Source organism: Pomacea canaliculata, linkage group LG3 (assembly GCF_003073045.1).
Source record: "Pomacea canaliculata isolate SZHN2017 linkage group LG3, ASM307304v1, whole genome shotgun sequence".
Taxonomy (NCBI): Eukaryota; Metazoa; Mollusca; class Gastropoda; order Architaenioglossa; family Ampullariidae; genus Pomacea; species Pomacea canaliculata.
The window spans coordinates 26602190-26623848 of record NC_037592.1 but is presented as its reverse complement, the minus strand read 5'-3'; the positions used below and the strand labels follow the sequence as shown (position 1 = coordinate 26623848).

General features: G+C 39.8%; 1 protein-coding gene and 1 long non-coding RNA gene across 8 annotated transcripts in view; one reads left to right on the top strand and one right to left on the bottom strand.

The window, feature by feature from the left end:
* Positions 1–2720: 2720 nt before the first annotated feature.
* Positions 2721–21659, top strand: part of LOC112558869 (H(+)/Cl(-) exchange transporter 3-like) — a 65450-nt gene continuing 46511 nt past the window's right edge. For 3 of the 7 annotated variants that reach the window (XM_025229589.1, XM_025229590.1, XM_025229588.1), the window contains exons 1-2: positions 2721–2942; positions 6815–7599. In XM_025229589.1, coding sequence (XP_025085374.1) covers positions 7380–7599 — 220 coding nt within the window. In that variant the 5' untranslated portion in view covers positions 2721–2942; positions 6815–7379. Of the gene's footprint in view, positions 2943–6814; positions 7600–10508; positions 10774–21659 lie in introns of those variants that run through there. The other 4 variants (XM_025229595.1, XM_025229594.1, XM_025229591.1 and 1 more) reach the window with 4 other exon arrangements.
* On the bottom strand, positions 7402–10587 carry LOC112558874. The gene is made up of 3 exons (XR_003098243.1): positions 10449–10587; positions 9012–9148; positions 7402–7538 (listed from the first exon to the last, which is right to left on the bottom strand). It is a non-coding gene; the product is annotated as an uncharacterized LOC112558874 (long non-coding RNA).

The following is a 21659-nucleotide window of genomic DNA, read 5'->3' as shown; positions in this document are numbered from 1 at the left end:
TATGTTTCAGTATGTTCTCGTTTTCATTTTCTGTGGTAACTGATGAACTGGCTCTATGAATAAATAAAAATAAAATGCACTGTTTTATATTAGTATGTTTCTGTATGTTCTCGTTTTCATTTTCTGTGGAAAAGATACATTTTTCATTAATAAAAAATGCAGTTAATTAGTCTGTGACTGCATGATAAACACTTTGGCAAGAAAACTGCGGGAATTAAAGAGAGCCACTTTTTATTATAAGTTTCTTATAGGTATCAGGAGAGAAAGCTATTGTCACCTACAAAACAAGCATGTGAACACTCTACATCAGGGGTCTCAAACTCGCGGCCCGCGGGCCAACTGCGGCCCGCGGGACAAAAGTTTGCGGCCCCCACCTCAATATCAAAGTTTCATGTTAGTGCGGCCCGAGTTTGATGCTGCTCAGCAGGGGAAACACATTGAAGAGTTTTTTTTTTTTGAGTTGAGAGCCGAAGTGAAAGCCTTCACGGAGAAAGATGGGGTTGCTGTTCCTGTGCTAAGGGATCCAAAATGGCTCATGGACTTAGCTTTTTTGGTTGATATGACACATGAGCTTAACGTACTGAACAAGAAGCTACAAGGTCAGGGGCAACTTGTCAGTGCTGCCTATGACAACGTGAGAGCATTCTCTACAAAACTTATGTTATGGAAAGCCCAGCTTTCTCAGACAAACCTTTGCCGTTTCCCAGCATGCAAGGCACTCATGGATGCAGACACACCGTTAAGTGGTGAAGAGTATGTGGATGTCATTTTGAAGCTACAGGAGGAATTCGATCACAGATTTACGGACTTCAAGACGCACAGAACCACATTTCACATTTTTGCGGACCCCTTCTCCTTTGATGTGCAAGATGATCCTCCTGTGCTTCAAATGGAGCTCATTGACCTGCAGTGAAACTCTGAACTCAAAGCCAGGTTCAGGGAGGTGAGTGGAAAAGCAGACAAGCTCGGGCAATTTTTGAGAGAATCGCCCCCTAGCTCCCCTGAGCTTTCCCGAATGTTCAAGCGGACCATGTGTCTTTTTGGGAGCACGTACTTGTGCGAAAAGCTCTTCTCTACCTTGAACTTCAATAAGTCCAAGTACAGATCCAGACTTACTGAAGAGCATCTTCAAGCCGTATGAGGGTCTCAACTGCTTCCTCCCTTAAGCCAAATGTGGCTCGGCTATGCGAGAGTAAGCGCTGCCAGACCTCTAGCAGCAAGAAGTAGGCAGAAGAAGCATGTCCAAAACAGTTTATGTTCAATGTTCCATTCATGTTCAGAAAGTTAAATTTAAAGAAATGCTAATACAGACATTTGAATCTGAATAATAATAATTACATTTCTCTGGTCAGCAATATATTTTCTTCAGTCTTCTATATCTGCTGTATTATTATTATATTTTCATTTTCAACTTATTTTATTTATTACTGATTGATTTATTTTTTCTTATGAATTTGTTAATTTATTTTTATTTTTTAACACAAAAATAAGATGAAAAAATAAGATATTTGATAACATTGGAATGTTTTTGTAAGAGCTTTTCTTGTGGAAAACCTGATGCGGCCCAGCCTCATCCAGACTCTGCCTCCAGTGGCCCCCGGGAAAATTGAGTTTGAGACCCCTGCTCTACATGGATAATCATCATTTCCTAAGTCTAAAGGATAATACGTTTAAGGAAAAACATTCTGAAATCATGTAATATATGTAATACTATGAACATAAAGCTGGTAATCAGGAGAATGTCATTCTTCTTTGTCATTTGTAGTTCTTGTTTCTGTTTTTTTAGGACAGCAATGCATTGCAGGATTTTATATAACCACCCTGTGTCTGTAACAAAATCTCGAACTCGCTCCAGTCTTTATCACTTCGCGACACGTATGAAAGGGCTAAAACTCAGTCCCGCTGGAAAAATATTTGGATGACCATAATTGTGCCCCTTTCCATGTCTAAAATTGATCTTGCTGGTTCATTCCTGTCTCCTAAGCAGTTCTGGAAGTCTATCAGAACCATATCTAATGTCATACATAACTAAAAGTTTTTCTGTGGATTATAGTTTTCTAATAATTTGAGGACATATTTTCTAAGCATCTATAATCATATATCTTGCCAAAGATGATTAAATGATGACTAGTCCAGGCATCACAGAAATGGAGCGATTCATAAAAGTGGTATTAGAGATTACTCGAGGAGTAGCAGTATAAAATGTTGCAATGGTTTTAGCCTCGTATGTTTCAAATGCTGCAATAAATATAAATTAAGGTGCACCTGTCCAACTATTCCAGCATTAGGGTGTCCCATCTCAAACAAGAAATTGCAGCACAAATGTACGAAAAGACAAGAGTCCGTTCACCGCAATCTATCGAAAACTTAGGGGGCGGACTGTCAAATTTGACCAAGCTGAAACTATAATTCTAACAAGGTTGCGCGGACGGACTTCCCCTCCTGTAACATTAGTGCGAAAACAAAACTACAATTGTTAATTAATGTGCCTATCATCCGCAGGATAACGGATATTTTGATTTCTAATACATGTTTGACACATTTGTCATGACGACTCTACATAATGCATGAAACGCGAGCATGGAAATGTGAAAATGCTATGCTAGTCGCCTCGTTGAACAATGATGAATCTACTGTTTACATTTCAGTCACCAAGTACATTTGTTTGTTTGTTTTTTTAAGTACGGAGGTCACTGTCGACGAACACTTGCCTAAGGGAAGCTACTCCAACATACTCAAAGAAGACCGGAAATGATGTGAAGATGTGCTGAGATGATTATGTAGAAATCGTCCACTAGCAAAGACGTAGAAACCACTCATCATTTAGAAGAATCCATAACCCATTTAAATAGACTTTAAATTTATAAGTTTATGTGATTTTACATCATAAAGTCATAACAAGAGGACATCATTATCATCCATTGCGCGGAGCCCTTGTTTAGGTAAGTTGTCAACAAATATGAATCCAAGTGCAGACGATAATTTTTGTTCGAGCATCAAAAGACAGCACAGTACACGGGACACACTGTGCTAATCATTGACTCTGAATACTAACGATTAACATTGAAAGCTCTAAGCACGCAGAACAAATACAATGTGCGCGTTTTCCTGTGTACATGTAAACATGTTAATGTGTTCAAACAGTAGATCTAAGTATTCACTCTACAGAGTGAAAATATTGTCATTGCTTCACTTCAGCTGCCTGAAAAATGCGCTTAGCAAATGCCTGAATCAGACAAAATTTACACACAAACATTACGTAAAATTATATGGCAGTCTTGATTATTCAACTTACAAAACTCGAGGGAGGCATGTTGGGTAGCCAGATGATGGGATGACTGAATATGAAACAAATGCAATTGCATGGCAGTACATCATAAGTATCAAATATTGCTGCCAACTGCAGTCGGTAGATAATGCATTCTTTAAAATGAATTTGTTAACACCAGTTGCACTTATCCTTTTCTTTCTTTGTGGCATATTTTAACTCCATCCAGTCTTTCACCCTATTTAGCAGAACTAATGCATGTGGAAGAAGGTTGGCCTCTCCATCTATATGCATTGGACAGTGTGAACCACTATGGTCACTAGGCTATGGGAACTTTACCTTTATCATAGTATGCTCACCCAGTTCATATTGCTTATATTGTTTATCCATTTTCAGCACAGAAAAGATAGTAATGGGGAGAAGTTTTACACTTTAATCAGCTTATACAACGCCTGCTTTGCTTGGTAGTCTTATAAGCCATACAACCTCAGCTATATAAAACATCTGCCAAAGTCTGAATATACATAGCATATGGATTTACCTTGAGAAAAAATGTATGTTGAATAATCAAGTCAAATATTCAAGACTGCTTCCTGTTTCTTAAATTGTTTTTTATATAAACTGTGTTCCTCTGCATACATTGTTTTTCTCTTTCTGAGCATGTCAAATAGCAGTTTCCTGCAGGGAGAAATTATATAGAAAGAGGTGAGCTTGAAGTGAAAATTGCATGAATCTTGCACCAACACCTGAATGTTGTCCCTGTCATCAGTTTTGTCAATAGTCATCACAATTTGTTAACCCAGTCACGTTACTGCAACCTTACAGGCTCACTGTGGGAATGTTTATATAGCATTATATATTTGCAGTTATACAAATCATAATTGAAATTAACGGTAACCATCACTGTCAGCTTACACATCACAAGATTTGTCATTGCAGCTAAAAGTGTTGAAATGTAAAGAAGCCCCAAATTTAAAAGGTAAATTCCCCTCTTTCTGATCTGTATAAGCTTTATACAATTAAAGTGAAAATCAATGTGAAAAATGTACAAGATTTTTTATCTTGTACTATCCTATTCTGAAGATTATCTATAGCCTTAATAGATGCTGTCATATTTATATCTCTAAAATGTCTGTCTTTTTATTTGAAAAATAGCTAGATCAATAGTTTCAAATTCCTCATAACTGTTTGGTCATTTCTAGCATGAAAGGCACTGAATTTAAGTATTCCACACTGTATTTTAATTTTTCACTGGTTTAATGTGCTGTATAGATACTACTGTAGTAGATGTTTTATGCATGCTGCTTCTTGCAAACATATCTACAAAGATATTTTTACTTGACTGATTCTTGATTTGCTGGACTGCAAGTGTGCAGAAACAAGGAACTTTATTTTCAAAATTAGTTTTTTTTTAGTTACTATAAGTTTACAGGATTGCTTTAATTTTTATGAGGAAAAATCGCATTTTTCATAATTCATGAATTAGAAGTATGTATTCTCAAGTATGATCAATTTTCATTAATTTTTTTGTCTCCCACACTTTATCTCACAAATATACACATGCATCTAACATTCTTTTTCAGATTGAAAGTAGTTACATTGTAAATGCTTCAGCTTAATTGATGATCTAAACTACATTGTCAAAAACATCTCAGGACATGCTCAAAGCAGTTTAGTCATATAGGCCACTTGTTGAGTCATTTAGAGGCACATGATACATATGTTAAGGTCACAAATGTTGACAGATCCAGTTAGAAAGAAAGCTCGGTGCAGGTAACATGGACCATTACTCGAGTCTTTCATATTTTAATGAATAGTTCTATACTTTATGTTATGATCAGATAGTTAACCATATAAATTTTGAATCTTCTGAAACTGTTGATATATTTTAAATAGGTTCTGATGACAGTTTGTGAGCATTAAGATTAGAAAGATCATATATTCAACCCCTAACATCAAAATGTTTATTTTAATTATCAACCAAATTTTTATAAGATTGCTTTGAATTCAATATTGCACTCTCCTATTTTCCTGATCGCTTATTTGTAAAGACATGAATGCATCCAACTGGTTCTTATACAAAAATGCTACTTATTGACTCCCATAGCCACAATTACAGTGCAGAAACATGTGCCTTTAAGTACTATGTCGATGCATATGCATGCAATCCAACACATAAACATGCATTTATAATCCTTACTGTTGGTCTGTCTTGCCTGGTTATTCAAAACTTTCAACAAACATTTTTGTCGTTATTAACAACTTCAAAATGGCTAGTCAAGATAAAATAAGTTATTTTTAGCAGTACTACAGTGATGGAAATGGAGATGGGAAATAATTACATGCTAGCTATCATTTATGAGAAGAGATATGAATAATAATGTGAAAATAGGTCATCTTATTTTAGCTAGAGGCTACCTCAAGAAAAATGGTCTCAAAGGATCTCTGTGCTGTGTACACAGGAAATTACCGCATGCAAGCAAGAACACTTATTGTAACAGCAGCGTATTAACTGGTTGTAAAAGGTATGCTATCTTGTCTAGCTATGAAGTAGTTTGTGTCCTCAAATAAGCAGGCAACAATGCATAAAAAGGTACCCTTCGTATGCTGTCCATGTTTTACTCTTGTTCTTAAGCACTAAGAGCATGCTCCTTATGAGTGTGAGTATGCGCTTTACAAATTTTCATTATTATTACCCAGTCTGAAGACAGAAGTTCAAATAAATAAGAAGGGAAAGAATAGATTAGTATTAAACTATTCTTGAGTTCAAAATGCATTAAGAGAAAATGAAAACCAAGTGCTGCTGAAAGTGACCTTATATTGAGACAGGATGTTAAGATGCAAGGTAACTCGAAGGTTTCCTAGTTATGTCACTACATAGCAGACAGGCTATGCATTATTTAAGTGTTTTCAGTTCCACTGATGCAGGCTGGTAGGTTTTGGATTATTTCAAAGTTTGTAAAGCCGTACCAGAATTTTTTCAGCTTTTCTTGCTTTAAAGTCACTTTCATTTTTAAGAAATGTAGAAGAGTGTTTGCAGGGTATTGCTGTTGTTGCTTTCCTCAAAATGTGTTGCATTTTCAAGATATTTACAATTTATACAATAATGAAGTTCCATTTCTAAGACAAAATCTTGCATGTTAATCCTTTTTATTAAATGGATCTGTTTTGTTCACTCTGCTGTACTCCATACACACAAATATTTATTTACTAAAAGTCTCATCTTATGATGCTTGGGAAAATAAAGAAATAACTGTCATTATGATGCCAGACACTTGGTGTAACAGTATTCTAACAGTCATGTAGCTTGGTAGAAATTACATCATTTTACTTCTTGCATTACTTAAAACATTTCAAGTATTCTTTATTTAACAGAAAATTTCATATTTTATTAATTTTAGCCATATTGTACACACCTAGGTTTCAGTAGATTAATAGCATCCATAAGTTTTTCCTAAAAATGGATTTCTCCAATATCTTAAAATGAAAAAAATTTCATCATAGATTTTCTCCTTCCCTATGCACATTTTTTTTAATCTTTTGCAGATCTGATAACTTTCATTGGTTCCTACAACGATCTGAAAAAGTGTGGGCGAAAGTTTGTTGCATCACTTTTGTTCTGAAAAAAGATCTGGCAGTTTTTCTTTTGGACACAGAAGATATTTACATCTGAAGTTTTCTTCCTGTCTTAGCTGTACAGACTTTCCGTTTTTTTTCCTACTTGTTCAGAATTTCTGCATATTTACTTTTTGAGGGACCGAATCTGAAACTGAGCAGAAGTTTTTGCTCCAGCTCTTAAGTTGGAAGGAGTTTACATATGCAATAATCCTGCATTTGTGCTGTAACCAAGAAAACCTGGAGATTCATATATAGCACTAATCATTTGATTTGATTATCAAGACATCATCATTTTAGAGGACTGGCCTTAACTTGGCTAACCACACTAACCAAGTGCTTAGGAAAACAGTTATATAGCATTGGGCAGTCCAGGATTTGTTGTTGAATCTCTTTGGGGATGAATGTCAGTTGTTTTAAGTGCAGGATTTAATTTTTTGCTAAAAATTAAATATCAACTTGAGCACCTGATGCTAACCCGTTTACTGCTGACTGGATGGAGCCTTTGGAGACCGATGCTCTTCTTGTAGATCTCATGGACCCAGTAACAACTTCCTACCGTACAGTCACAACCAGTAGGCCGACCTTGGACAACAACGGGCGCATAGAAGGACGGCAGCATCCCCATCAGACGAGCACTGATGATGATGAGATGCTAGACATAGCAATGGATGGACGTGATGGCCAGGGAATGGAACTTCCAGATAAATCACATGGTAAGCTGAATTTACCTGCTCAGTAATAATAATTAGTGTAATCTTGTATTTACTGTAATCATGGAGAAGTACTGTTGATTGTATAGTCACTCGATTGTTGCTTGTCCTAAAGCAACAGAGAGAGATTTCTTAAGCTGATATTGAGAAAAGAACTGAAATATGAAATATTTCTGCTCTTGACAATTAAAATTAATGTTCTATGCATATAAAGTGCACATTTCCTAATAAAACTTCTTAATAATTGCATTGAATAATTGCATGATCTTTACACAATTACAAAATGGAGGAAGAGCAAATTTTAAAAAAACACTTCAGTCTACTTTGGTCTAACTTGGGCTGTGATACAAAGATTGTAAATAAACCAAAAATCTCAGCTCGTGAAATTGGCATGGTAGTTCCTTAGCTGACAATGGAATATGTACCTATACTATTATGAAGCAGCAAAGAAACTTAATAAAGTTTCAAGATGACCTTCGACTTTTACAATAGTTTATCACATCGACATTATGCAATACTTACTTGGTGTTTTGTTTCTTTCCATTGTGTTTTAAAATATTTATAAAAAGTTAACGTATTAGGCATTGGAACTTAATTATAATTATATGCAAAATTGTCTTCTAGCTTGTTGGGGGTAGGGGTACGGCTGATGTTTTACGCCTAGACAGCAACTAAGGCTATATCACAGCAAGACATCCAGCCCTGTAAACAGATGCCACATGCATAGAAAGAATAGCATGCCCTAGAGAACCCTTGCTGTATTGGTGACAGGCACTGACCGTTATGCCACCAGACTGCCCCTTCTAGCTTAGGAATGAGGGGAATATATATACACACATACATGTATATAACACCCACTTGCGCTATCCATTTTGATAAATTTCCTGTTTTAAAAGGATTTGTATCCACTCATTTTTCTAGGATTCTAATGTGCTTGATGGCAGATAATAGATATGAAAAGCTGGGATATATACATATAGATGTCACTGGCTTACAAAAGATAAATTAACGCACATATATGATGTCCCAGCCGTAGGCAAAGGATAGGGATTTTTATGGTGTTGGTGCATTCTAGAAGTTTCCTTAGGCATTATGACATGTATTATCCACAGCAAGTTATGAAGGACTTGATACATTAGATTTTATAGTCACTGCTAAAAAGTTTGCTTTATTTTTCCTTAGCTTCATTTCAAATGTTAATTTTTGATGATTAAATGTTGTCCCCTGGTGCCTATGATAGATTTTCTTGATAGAAGTTTCTAATTACCATTTATTTAAATCCTCAGTCATTTTTATGAAGTGTTAGCACAAGGCTACTTTATCCCCACACACCTACCGACATCTGTCTGCATATTTTGAATATTGAAACGACTTTTCAACATTTTACTAGTTTTCAGCCATAAAAGAGTTCTTACCTTAAGAGTATACTATATTCTTGCACAGCACCAGCACAGGAAGTTAAACCATCTCTACCACAAATCAGGATCAATCCAGTTTAACAAGCAGGAGTATGAAAACAGTCTGCACCAGCACTAATGTTGATCAAGGCAATCTGTTGACCAACACATGCTTGAAGACACATAACTTGTGAAAATAATTGATGACTGCTATTGCACATGTTGCTAGTCTGTAGGGAAATGATTGTTGCTGCTGTTCAGGCAGTGTTCTTTTCACAACTGCCACAGTTCACTCCCTTTTGTAAGCTTAGGTACATAAATTTTTTTTTTGTATTTAACACAGCCACAAAAACTAGTATTTTGGAACATGATATTGTACAAAGGTGATGATAAAAACCTAAGGAGGATGCAGAGACTTAATCACAAATTACGCCACACCAGTCTTAAAGAAAGCGCATTGATGTTTCTTTTTCAGTTTTTCTTCAGTGTGGCATTTTTTTTTTCTTTTCCAATCATCTTGTTGCTCTATTAGCTGTATTTTATAGCAGCTTCAAGAAAAGTTTAAAATTTTGTTGAGCAGCAAATAAGCTAGTAATAATTGTGACATAGTTGTATATGGCATCTGTTTAAGCTAGTTTTGACTAAACCTGATATTTATGTGTTACATAAGGTGTGTATATATATGTGTGTATATTATGTGTATTGGTGGGGGGTGGTGTAAGAGTCTCAAATGCCATGCATGTGCTGAGTTCCTGGAAAAGTTTGTTTCATGTAGATTTTGCCTGATTTATGTAGGTTTCTCTATTCAGGTTGCTGCTGTGGGCCTGTTCCTGTAACCATATGTTGTTGCCATTATTTTGATAAGTGGCCCTGGGTACAATGTTTAATTACAGAGCTTTAGCCTGTAACAGGTCAGCCTTGCTTTAAGCAGCCTTTCCACATTTTCTTACTTTATTAGCACATTGTGTGTGTGTGCCTGCCAGTATATACAATGTGTGATCATGCAAGTGATAACCTATTTATTGCATGTTATTATTATTATTGTCATCATCTCTACACTTCCTGTTTACTAGAGCATAAGATCTGTGTTGTTTCACAATGCAGGTTTTAGAATATATTTTACTTCTGCTCACATGATAATTTTTGTCATGCTATAGTTTTAACAAAGTTTGGGCATAGAGCTTCCTGTGCGTCTGTTCGGGGTGTGTCCTATATGAAGTGCTTGTTTACATTCTGGAGAGCATTCATTTTTCATCAAATTACATGCTAACTTTAGCAAAACAAACATCCTTTTCAACATTTTTCAAATGGTGATTTTTTTTTTTTTAAAGCCCTTTGATGCAGTAAGAGTACTGAATAATACCCACAGCAGGTTTCGAGATAATTGCATAAACTTTGTGCAAACTTCACGCACAGTTCAGTGGGGTTGGCTGGTGTAGAGAAACCCATACTTACTGCAAGGTGTTACCTGCCGAAAGTAATGTGAACGGCAAACGCGCAGTGCGTGGAACATAGCGCCGTGGTGGACAGTTCACTGCTCAGGTAGTGTGTCATGTGTTGACCCTCCCGTGTACAGGCCTTTTTGGCGGCGTGTAGTGTGTAATCCCGGCGAACGGGTGCACAGTGTTGTAAGCTCGAACCCTTTCCGCCGCCGCCTTGCTGGCAGTCATGGGGTCACGGGGCACGGAGAAGGCGCGCAAAAGGCGAAAAATATCGTACACATACTCGAAGCTGTCTTCTACAGACCCGGATGGCGATATTGAAGAAAACGATGAACAAGGTCAGTAGCGCTTTTCTTTCTTGTCCTGTGGTGCAGTCTGTCGCCGTGACCTGCCGATGACGTAGCGGGGTCGCGTTTGTTGCTGGAGACTTGCCGGGGCTTGTTTAGGAAGAGGAGAGGCATCTATCACTTCGCCCTTTCGTCTTTGCTCAGGGTGCGTCGTCACACAGCAGATAGGGGTGGTTCATAGATAGTATCGGGTCTGTCTCAGTCTGCTGCGATTACTCCCTCCTCTCCCTCGCCCTAATCCCCTTACAGTCTCTCTTTCATTCGTAATCATAGTCAATGTGATTGATCACATCACCAGCCACCCCAAGTCTTCTCTCAGTCTTCTGTCTCCATCAGTGTCTTTTTTCTCTCACACACACATACACACATAAAAGTGCTCTAACCCACTGACTTCCAACCTCACACGTAGAAAACATAGTCATCATCAGCGACCATAAAGGTGACACAGCCATGCTGTGATTTCCCTGGAGGTTGTCTTCTCATCACACACTCGCCTGTCTTTTGTTGTTTGTTTGTTTTTTTTAAAGAGACTCGGTAATTAATACTGTTTTATAATAAATGAAACATTTTATGCATTAACTAGCAACTTTTTGTGAAGGTGTGGCATGTACCCCTACACGTAAATTCGAACGGTGAAGCAAGGTTTATTTACCCCTGTGTATCGGAATGAAAAAAAAAATACCTGCTCTGTAAGCACATGTAACTGTGAACGTGAGTATATAATTGTCAGGTAAGCTGTGTGCTTACAGATAAGGATCGAGTTCTTTAATCACCTGTTTCGGGTAGTTGGACCTTGTCAAAATATTTTTTCGCTTGCACAATGGCACCACTCTCTTTGAAGTTGTGCTAAAATTAGCAGCAAATTAAATCTCTTTGTCATTCCCACCATATTGTATCACAGCAGTAGATTAAAAGGAGTGTCACCTTTATGGTGAAGTAAAACGATGTACAGCATATGTCGTAGGTATAATTGTTATCATTGGCGGCGTTGTATGGGAGACGATCCATGGCTGACAGACTTTGATCAGCACCTGACCAAAATTGTCCGATACACTGTCTCTGGCGGGGCTTCAAGTCTGTCTGGCTGGCACTTCGCTATATTTTCATATTCCTGGCAGTCAGCATCGATGCCTAGCCATATTTGTAGGCTTCTCGGCTGTCCTTGTAGCGATTGCAGACCTTAGTGTGCGCCTACCACTGATACCCACCCACATCCTTTTTTTTTTTTTTTTTCGTTCTGCAAGAGCGGTCTGATTGCTAGCGTACCTCAAGCAATCTGAATCTACGTCTACTAAACCGGATACACATTGTCGAAGTCGGACATAATTTTACATGAGCGTCAGAGACACGTTTGCCAAACATAAATGCGTAGTCGACAATCCGGTTAATAAGGCCCTTTAAGTTGTTCTTATTTGTTTGTTTGTAATATATAACCTCTCATTTCCTTGACTTTGGTTGTAAGCGGAAAGTGTGCCGAGTAGGATGCACTTGACTGAGGTACGACCATGAATTTGGCTGGAGTACCCTTCTACAGCTTTGTCAGACTTTTGGGTCATGCGTGGCTGAATCACTGTGAATTTGGCTGAGGTATGCTGCTTTGCTGGCTTACGTGTGGCTGAGGTACTTTTGTGAATTGTTGTTGTTGTTCCACCCCCTCCACCCCATCCCGAGTACATGTTGCAGCAAGATTCCAATCCCTCCCTCCCTCTCCCACCCCCTACGAAAAAAAGGAAACTTGGCTGGTTACTTGAAATGCAGCTTTGCAGTGACGCCAATCAGGCAGTCGCCGTTAGACGAACTTTAGACGGGAGAATAGGGTCCCAGTAAATTACCCCTGCAGTCAGATCCCCTAGAGATCAAGATCATCCTGCCCTTCTGCCTGCCTACACCGGCCAGCACTAAGCGTGCGTGGTCCGTCCAGCCCCTCATGGTAGTGGGTCCCCCTCCTCCCGTCCGCAGTGCCGAGATAGCGGGATTGAATCAGCAGGCCGATCTTCCTTCACGCACGACCCGAGCCGAGAAGCCTGAAACCTGCAATTTGCCTGGACAATCTCATTTCCATGCGGAACACTGTTGCATAGCGCTGCAGGCCGTCCTCACCCCCACCTCCACCACCAAACCCGGACGGCATCCGGTGCTGCCAGCTTTCTTGCAGGAAACTGAAGGATGTTGCTGTAACTTATCACAGAAGACAAAAAAGAAAAATGCTTTATGGATTTGGAAACAAAGGATGAAAGGAAGTCGAAATTCATCCTTAGCGCTTAGAACATCGTTTGTCGAATCGGAAAGGCAGCGTGGTCATAGCCAGTACAGTACGATTCATTTTCCACCTATTCTTGGACCAGTTCGGGATTGAGGTAACCGAAAACAGTATTTAGAAAATGTATCAGGCGAAAGACCTAAACAGTCTTCCCTTCCACTCACTTTACTAAACATCACAGGCTACTTTTCGCGCTGTCGGCATTGTCCGTGTATGACAGCCCCTAGACAACACGGGGCTGGTCTATCGTTGTTGTTTGCTGTTTAGAATCGCGAAACGGTGGTATTTCTTCATTCTTCTAAGAACGGTTAACTAGTTTGTTTCTTAACTGGCTATAAACTCTGCCCAAAGAGTCGCATAGTTAACACGGATTTATAGTCAATGTCTGAAGATTGTATCAGCCAGGAGCACGCACGGTCGAAGAGAGACACAGATTCTCTTATTTCTGACTTTTTGGAGAAAGTTTTTTCTTTACACTTCTATTTTTATTTGTGTCCTTTCCGCAAACTGTTCACTAATATCAATCCACCCATCTTTCCAATCACCCACTTTTTACTCGCTTATCATCTTGCTGCTGCCCTCTCTCAGATCATCGCCCAAGAATCCTTTTATTGCAAGCTATTGTCTTTATCGCTACAGGACATGCATTGGTAGAGAGGTGAACATGCTCACCACATTTTGTTCGACTGCCGTTGTTTGGTCAGGCTATCCGTTTATTGATACATGGTTTGTGTGTGTGTGGAGGTTGGTGGGGGTGTTTCTGCGGGGTCTCTTCCATCTCCCGCTGCCTAAGTATTCGCCTAAATATGTGTAAAATACCTTCTGCTGACAACTGGATCAATAGGGACTCTCCAGTCGATTGTTTGCCTTTTGCAAGATGTGTGGGTATGGAAGCAACTGCTCTGGAAGTGGTAGCGGAGGTGTTGGACGAGCACCTGCAGCCAAGTGTAACAGAAGTGAAAGTCAGGCATCGTTAGATTGATAGGTGGACTCAGCGGCACACGACAGCATGGCATCGTGGGTACGCAGTTGCTGGATGGGCCATGATTATGTTTTAATATATATATATGTATTTAGTGCAAAACTATTTTTAAAAACCACTTAAGTAATAAGTTAGCTAATTTATATAGAATCAGTAGCACTCGACGACAAGAGCGAAGATGCCCAAAAAAAAAATATCAGAAATCAAATACAAATATGCAATATCATAAAAAAATAAATGGCAGATAAGTTATGAAACTTTGTGAGTTTCATACATATTAGAATGTCCCTCAAGTAAAATCCTAGCAGCAATGTCACGACCAGAATATGGAAAAACAAAGACTGTCAACCTGCACGAGGATGTACAAGACAGTAAACCAATAACCAACCTCCTGGAGACCGAAGTGGGGATTCGAGAAAAAACTCAGGGCAAACAAGTTTCTACTTGTTTTAGCAGTTGACCGTAAGGCACTCGCTTCTCATAGTTAAGGACGAATGATGAGCTCTTCCGTTGGACGTCAAGACGTTTGCTACCACGTGTCCAGTGCAGCAACCAACGGCCTTGGCGACAGAGGTGTGCAGTTGTGGCCACCGCTGTACGCCACTGGCCACGCTGAACGCTAGAGAGAGAATTTCTTGTCTGAATTCATGTTGCCATGGTAGCAGACGTTCGTCTTCCCCTTCATCGGCTTACGTCGGACAACATATAGCTGAGGTGAGGGCTCTGGTATTAAGCTGTCTCTTGTCCCTCTCGTCAGTATAATGTTGCTCTCAAGTCGTGCACGGGCAGGCGGCAAAACGACGAGTCAAACGATCTTCCCCCCCAGAGCATGAATCTCTTGTCTCTAGAACATGAATCTTCAAGTGCAGGCTGTTAGCCGGGCAAATGATAAGCAAGTTGTTTGCAGGAGTCTGCGACGTCAGTTCAAACTATGGCGTTCCGTTACAGACACTGACCATCCCAAAGATTTTCTTGTAAATCGATAAGTCGATAACTGTAGGGAGGAACGGTCAATGTGCCGTGGTGTTTGCCGTTCTTTGATCATCCATCCCCACTTCCCTTGGTGCGGTACCGTTGTCTTACAGTTTGCACAGAATGAGAGAGAACTGTCAAATATCGTTTGAGAATCATGTTCGTTACACGTGCCCAGATGGACCGAGGCAGCTCCCGAAGATTACATTCTCCGTTATTAGTGAAACGGAGCAGCGAAAAAGCCTCTTTTAGCTGGTTCGATCCCCCATGGAAGACAGCAGATGCAGAGTTGTTTTACTTTACTGCACTGGTCGCGATGGCTGCCTGATGGGGTGCATAAACAGCTGAAGCCTGTTCACTGTCCGTTGATACGTTCCCCGATATGCAGCGTGTCTGTATGTCTGGTGGATCGTGCTGAATAGGTGGTGCCACAGGGTGCCTTACATACAGGATCACTGTCCATTAGAAGTCTCTTTAATGTCTTCTCGTCCAGCTATCTTCAACTTACAAAGAAGTTTCTCCGACTGTTCACAGTAATATCTGAGAGTTGCAATTTTCTTTTTTGTTTTGTTTGGGGAAATCTGCAGACTGTTATTGTGTCTAACTGGAAAGTAACATTGGCGTTTCAGCTGCTCCCTACCACGAAACATTTATGTGTAAATATTTTCTGGGGGTGATTTACAGGTAGAGGAATAATGTAAGTTTGTGTGTGTGTTTACGCGTGCAAGCAAACGTTTGGAGTATTGAGAAATAAACTAGGCGTTTCTCTTGTTTATGTTTTGTTAACACCAGTAGTGCCTTAAGCAGTGTTTGGGACGGAAGAAATTTGTTCCTATTGACAACAGACGACAGAAAGCTATAGAGAAGTTCAGAAGGGAGTTGAAATACATCCTTATTCGGATTAGTGCGCAAATGGCGACTAACTCCAAGCTCTTCAGTAGGGCATAATGGTTTTGTTCTGCCTAGTTTGACTCCGTCCTTTCTCGCACGGTGTAACAAAAACATTTTAATTTTCTCACTTGTCCGCGAGTCCCATTAGTCCTTCGTTTGTGAACACCCCGATACGGCTCTCGGTATTGACTTCCGCAAGCCCGGGATCAATCCGTCACATTTCTTTTACTTCCCTCCCGTCAAGCTCCCAAGGCGGCCATATCTCTCCTAGCTTTTTTAATGACGCGAACCGTAAGGAGCTGGTTCGGTTTTCTGCAGAACACGAAGATTTTGTCCATCCAGCTATGCTTCCTGTGAATTCGCACTCGTGCAGAAACGTTTTTTCTTTTCGCATGATAGGATCGAATCATTTCTTGAGATTGAAGCTGTGCCATGCACGTGTCATCCGTTCATTTCAGGAGTTTGAAGGAAACGTCGAAGACTGGAAGCTCTGCAGGAGGTCAGCCTACGTCATATCCGGAGATTTCTTGCGAATGCAGACTTTTTTCCTGTCCGAACCCAAACGCATGCATGACAAAAAGTAAGAGGAGAAATATCAAATTATGTAGGGTACGGAGATTTTTGTCGTAGAAGGTTCTTTTGTTGTTGTTGGGTTTTTTGTTTGTTTTTATTTTTTGGAGGGGTGTATATTACCATCTCTTCCTCCTCCCTCCCTCTTTTAAAAAAATCAAAACAAGTAATATTATCATGCAAATGCAAACATACGTTTCGGGGCAGAACGACAGCACAGGTCAGATGACGGGCGATGTGGCGGCCTCCTTGTGCTTGGAATCAGGAGAGGAGACCGAGATGGAGGATTTTCATCCAGCCGGCTCTTCCTCTGCTTCGTCTGGCTGTTTTGATCACAGTGCTTGGTGGGTTACCCATCCACTATGAATGCTAAGGGCCTCATAATATCCTAGACTTAATGATCGATCTAAGAAGACTGCGGATCTCCTTTTGAAAGTCGAATGCAACGGTTTCCTGCTGTTACGCTAAGACTGATGCAGTGTCTTCTTAATAATCACGAGTTGTGTCTGATGGCTTTTTCCTCCACCCCTTTCCTAATACCTTTACCCACTTTTTTGTGCAGAGTAGGGTTTTTTGGTATTGCCCAGTTTGCTTCTTTTTTTTTTTTTTTTTTTTTTTTGTGGGTGGGAGGTCATTATTTCTTTTCAATATTCTTGAAATGATGGCGTGGAAAAACCGATTGTGTTTATTTGCACGGCGCGAAAATGTGATAATTTTAAACAATCTATCATTCAGTATTACTTTTTTTAGCGAATGGGCCATGGTATTGGAACGATAAAAAAATATGATTGTGCTAAATTGGTGTGCGCGGCTCGGAGGAGTTGTAATTGTCATCTAGCTTCACCTGTTATTCCTTGTACGAAAGTTATTGCCTTGCAGCAAGTGGCACGCGCGTAAAAACGGTGTTTTGTTAGTCGCCTGATGTTAGTTTCCCGCCATCGATTAGTATCTGTATAGCAAACACGCCCCGAGAAGAATGGCGCATTCAAAGAGAAGTCTGAGGTTCCCAAGAGCAGCGTGCCTGATAGTTGTGCAAACAAAAGGTCACTGGCGCAGTGAATAGGGTGTCGAGAGTTGGTGGAAAGGGAGGAGAAGCGGCAATTATTTTTGAAGTTGAAGTAAAGAAACTATAAAAAAAAGTCTATGGCTGAATTTTTGGAAATGGACTCGTGTGATGATGTTTTTTTTAAAAGGTGGATGGCTGTCTTGTCCAGGGAGAAGAATGCAGACGCTCAAAGGTACAAATGAAAATGTCTGTGTTCTCGATTTTACTAGTTTCAAACACTGACACTCAAATTTTGTAGATTTTTGAGACGATGAATTATGAACAACGTAGAAGTTCTGTAGTAACAGAACATACTTAAAACGGTATTATTCGGATTGCATCTGTTAACAGCACTGACCTGTGAGGGGCAACCACAGTGCAAGAGGCGCTGCTTGTTTACCTGTGACATGACATCACCGTCCACCCTTTTTCCAGACCTTGCCAGCATCCGTTAGTTCTAGCTACGTAAGCTGAAAAGTTCAGAAGACTTGATGTGCACGAGATGTACAGTGTTAAAAACCGGTGGTAGAGGGCGGGGGCCCCATGATATCCCTGCATTTTTGGACCTGTGATCTCCGTCTGTACATGCATTAACTCTGCATCCGGCAGATTGACAGCGAAGAGGCCATTGGAGGCAGGCCCATTAGCCTTTTCCTCGCCTGCTTTTGTTTTGTGAGTTCTTGGAAAAATAATACTAATGTGTTTGAGAGGAGACTAAAAGATATAGAATTGCCCATAAACTTAAGTAAGCGCACGTGCTCAGAACTACTGCCGCGGCATACGAGCGGTCACCGCCATGAAGGCGCTTCCGTCGTGAAAACCTTTCCTCCTGTATTTGTACTCCATTCTCAGAATGTCATAGAGGTTGGGGTGGCTGGCTGGCTGGCTGATTCAGCCTTAAGTGTGATCTGTCGTGCCAGATTTTGTTCTTTTTTGTCAAATGTGCGTTTAGGATTCTTTCCCAGACATCCACATTAGTGCACTCGCTTTCTTTTTTGTTTTTTGCAAGCACACTTTTACACAAGTTTACTTGTGCTTAGTCTGTTTCTTGCACAGGCACGCTCTTTTACTCTGCTTCCCTTCCTCCCCAATCCACCACCACCACCAGCGTAATTCTATACACGAGTCAATTAATAAAGTTGTAGCAGTATTCCTTTAGCCTGATGTAGGATTATTCCAAAAGCAGAAGTAGCAATTACATTAACGACGTAATCGTGTAACATATTGTCGAACTGTTTCTGTAATTTGCAACATTTTTTTTTTTCGTTTGTTGCTGTTATTTACCCTTTAATGGAAAGACTGTTAATCTTAAGTTAAACGTTTTGACAGGATAATGTTATAGTTCTGAGTATAGTTCTCTCTCTCTCTCACGACACACACACACGCACACGTCTTGTGGTGCTCGTCTGCCCCCTTTTACGTTGCTAATAACGTATGCTTGGAGAAATGTCCGGCAGTTGACAGCACTTGCTGAGTGGTGTGCAATCACATTGTTGAGAACCACGAACCTATACAGTACTAAGTGCTCGTTGACTGCAGGACACCCGGATACCCACTCCACACGCACCGTGGAGGCTATTTGAGGCCAGCCCGCTCTTCACCTTGGTCCAGCTCCTTTATTTTAGTACACATCTGCAGGCTCCTTGAAGGACTTCCCCTTTCACAATTCCCCCCACCCATGACAGGCCATATCATCCTGCTGTTGTATCGATCTCCATTTTCCCGGGTTCCACGCAGCACAAGCATCGGTTTCTTCCCGCCTCCTCTGGACCTGGCTGAATGGTAATTTCCTATAGATCGATCAGCCAGGCATGGCCCGGACTTTTTTTCTTTTTTTTTTTTTTTTTTTAATTTTAGGTCTTCTGATGTCTCGACGTAGAAAGCGCCTTCAGGAAAGCCAAAAATATCCATATAAGCGAAATTGCGTGTTTCAAGTGCGCCTGTGCCTTTGTTTAGTCTTTACCATTCTGTCAATCGAGTAGGGAACTGCTCTAATGGTGGTGTGTGAACACAGGTCCCGACCTAATAAGTCTTTCTAGACATGCCTAGTGCATTTAGGGGAAAGTCTGCTCAAGGCCTGGCCCTTTTCTGTGTCGTTCTCACTATTTCCTTTTTTTTTTTTTTTTTTTAACCCCTACATTTTTTTTTTTAATTCCTTCTTCTGGGGAAAGTTTGAACACGTAACGGTAAAGCGAAGACAGTGAGGATCGTGAGTCCAGGGTTTCGACCCTGCCTCCGGCGATTTAAGATACTACAGATGCCACATAAACTCTTACCAGGAAGGGCCCATGAAATGCTGTTATAATAAAAAGGTCACGTGGATTTAACATAACTGCACTGTTCAAGTACGGTTAGGGTTTTAATTGGGAAAAGCAAGTTGTTGCCATTTTCCAGCAATTTTTGGAAGAATTTAAGTTACGTGGGAGGATTGCTTTTACCATCAGTGGCAAAACAAAGTTAGCTGCAGTCCAAGTTTCTTTCCTTATAATATATACAAACCTGCTATGATGCAGGGTAATTTTCTTTCTGATATTAAACATATTGGTATGAGGTATGCTTTCATAAGATTTATATTAGGTCTTTCGGGTAGTTTTTTTTTTATTTATCACACGTTTTCTTGCTTTGCGTTCTGTAACTGAAAAATCTCAATATATCATTTGTTAAAATTTGTGTGCCTTTCCTATTGTCTAATTCCTTACTGCACAGCTTGTGTGTATATACTTTTAAGATTTTTCTTGTGCTCCGCCTTAAAAGGGTGCCAGTGGCCTCCACAATAAAAAAATTCTCAATTCAGCTCTTAATTCTTTGGATATGGCACCTTGTTTACAAGGCAGGCTAGATAGTTATGATGTAGTCATTGCTGCTTGCTCAGGCATACAGTACCAATTACCAGTCATCTTGCCTGCGTCTTCGTACAAGCTTCCCTTAAAATTTGCAAGGTGTTTTTTATGTTCATTTGTTTCCCCCTCATCGAAGCTGTGACAAATTACCCATCCTAAAAGGATACCACTTTGATGTCTGCCTTCCTGCTTTTCATCTCTAGCCATCCTTATTTCATTTTTTTAAAAAGAACTAAGGACATCAGTCCCTTTGATCTTATCTGAGGACATGATTACCAGTTTAGAAAATGGCCTTTCTGCTCATCCAGACGTTTGTTGTTGTTATTATTGAAAAAGTGTTTTGCTAGGTGAAAATCACAATTTTATTATTTCATAAAAAGCAACCATAGGTTGCTGTGAGAAAAGACCACGAAGGTTCGGTGGGGAAAGGACAGTTCTTGGCCTAACAGAGAATCAGAAGAGCACCGTCCTGCCTCGCTTTCAAAAGTGAAGAAAATGGCGGCACAGGCAGTATTCTCTGGCAGCTTATTCGACTGCCACCTGTGCATATGTATTTTATACTTGGAATGAAAATGGAAGGGTCGCGATAGTGCAAATCGAGCCAAGAAGAGAGTGGATTTTACTCTTGAGAATGCAGAATTTGGGTGCACGGCTTTGTTTACTCTCAGCTCTTGTTCTTGCTATTTGGTTCCTCTTTGTGTTTTCTGTATTTATTTTATTCTTCGTTTAGTATGGTTATTTATTCTTAGTTCATATGCTATTTGTTTTCCTGTTCCTCGTATGCTGTCCATTCGTTCTTGTTCTTAAGCGCTAAGAGAATTCTCCTTAGGAGTGTGTATGTATTTTACAAATTTTGCATTTATTATTTTTTATTATTACTACTATTCCTAAAGCTTCTGTGCCTGATGAAAATAGTGTTTTCTGTTGGGTCAATTGTATTGGAAAGCGCATAAAAAATTCTTTATTATCTTGAATTTTGGTAGTCAAAAACTTTAAATTAAATCTTCTTATATTGTGGGGCGACTGTAAATTATGTATTGTGTAAAGAACAAGGTTAGGCGCGATCGTTTTTCTCTCTCTCTCTCTCTCGTTATTTTACGAAATCTAGGAATTTTGCTCAGAAATCCCATCGAAAAATGATATCCACGAGAAAAAAAAATAGAAAGTCTTTTTTTTTTTAAAAAAAAAAAACTCTTGCTCTGCGATTGGATTTAAGATGGTTGTTTTTTTTTTTTAAGTTCAGGTGGACGTGTGCATGAAGGAATTCATTTATTCCTCGTCTTTTCTCGCGATACCAGACATGACCGATAGCTCTTA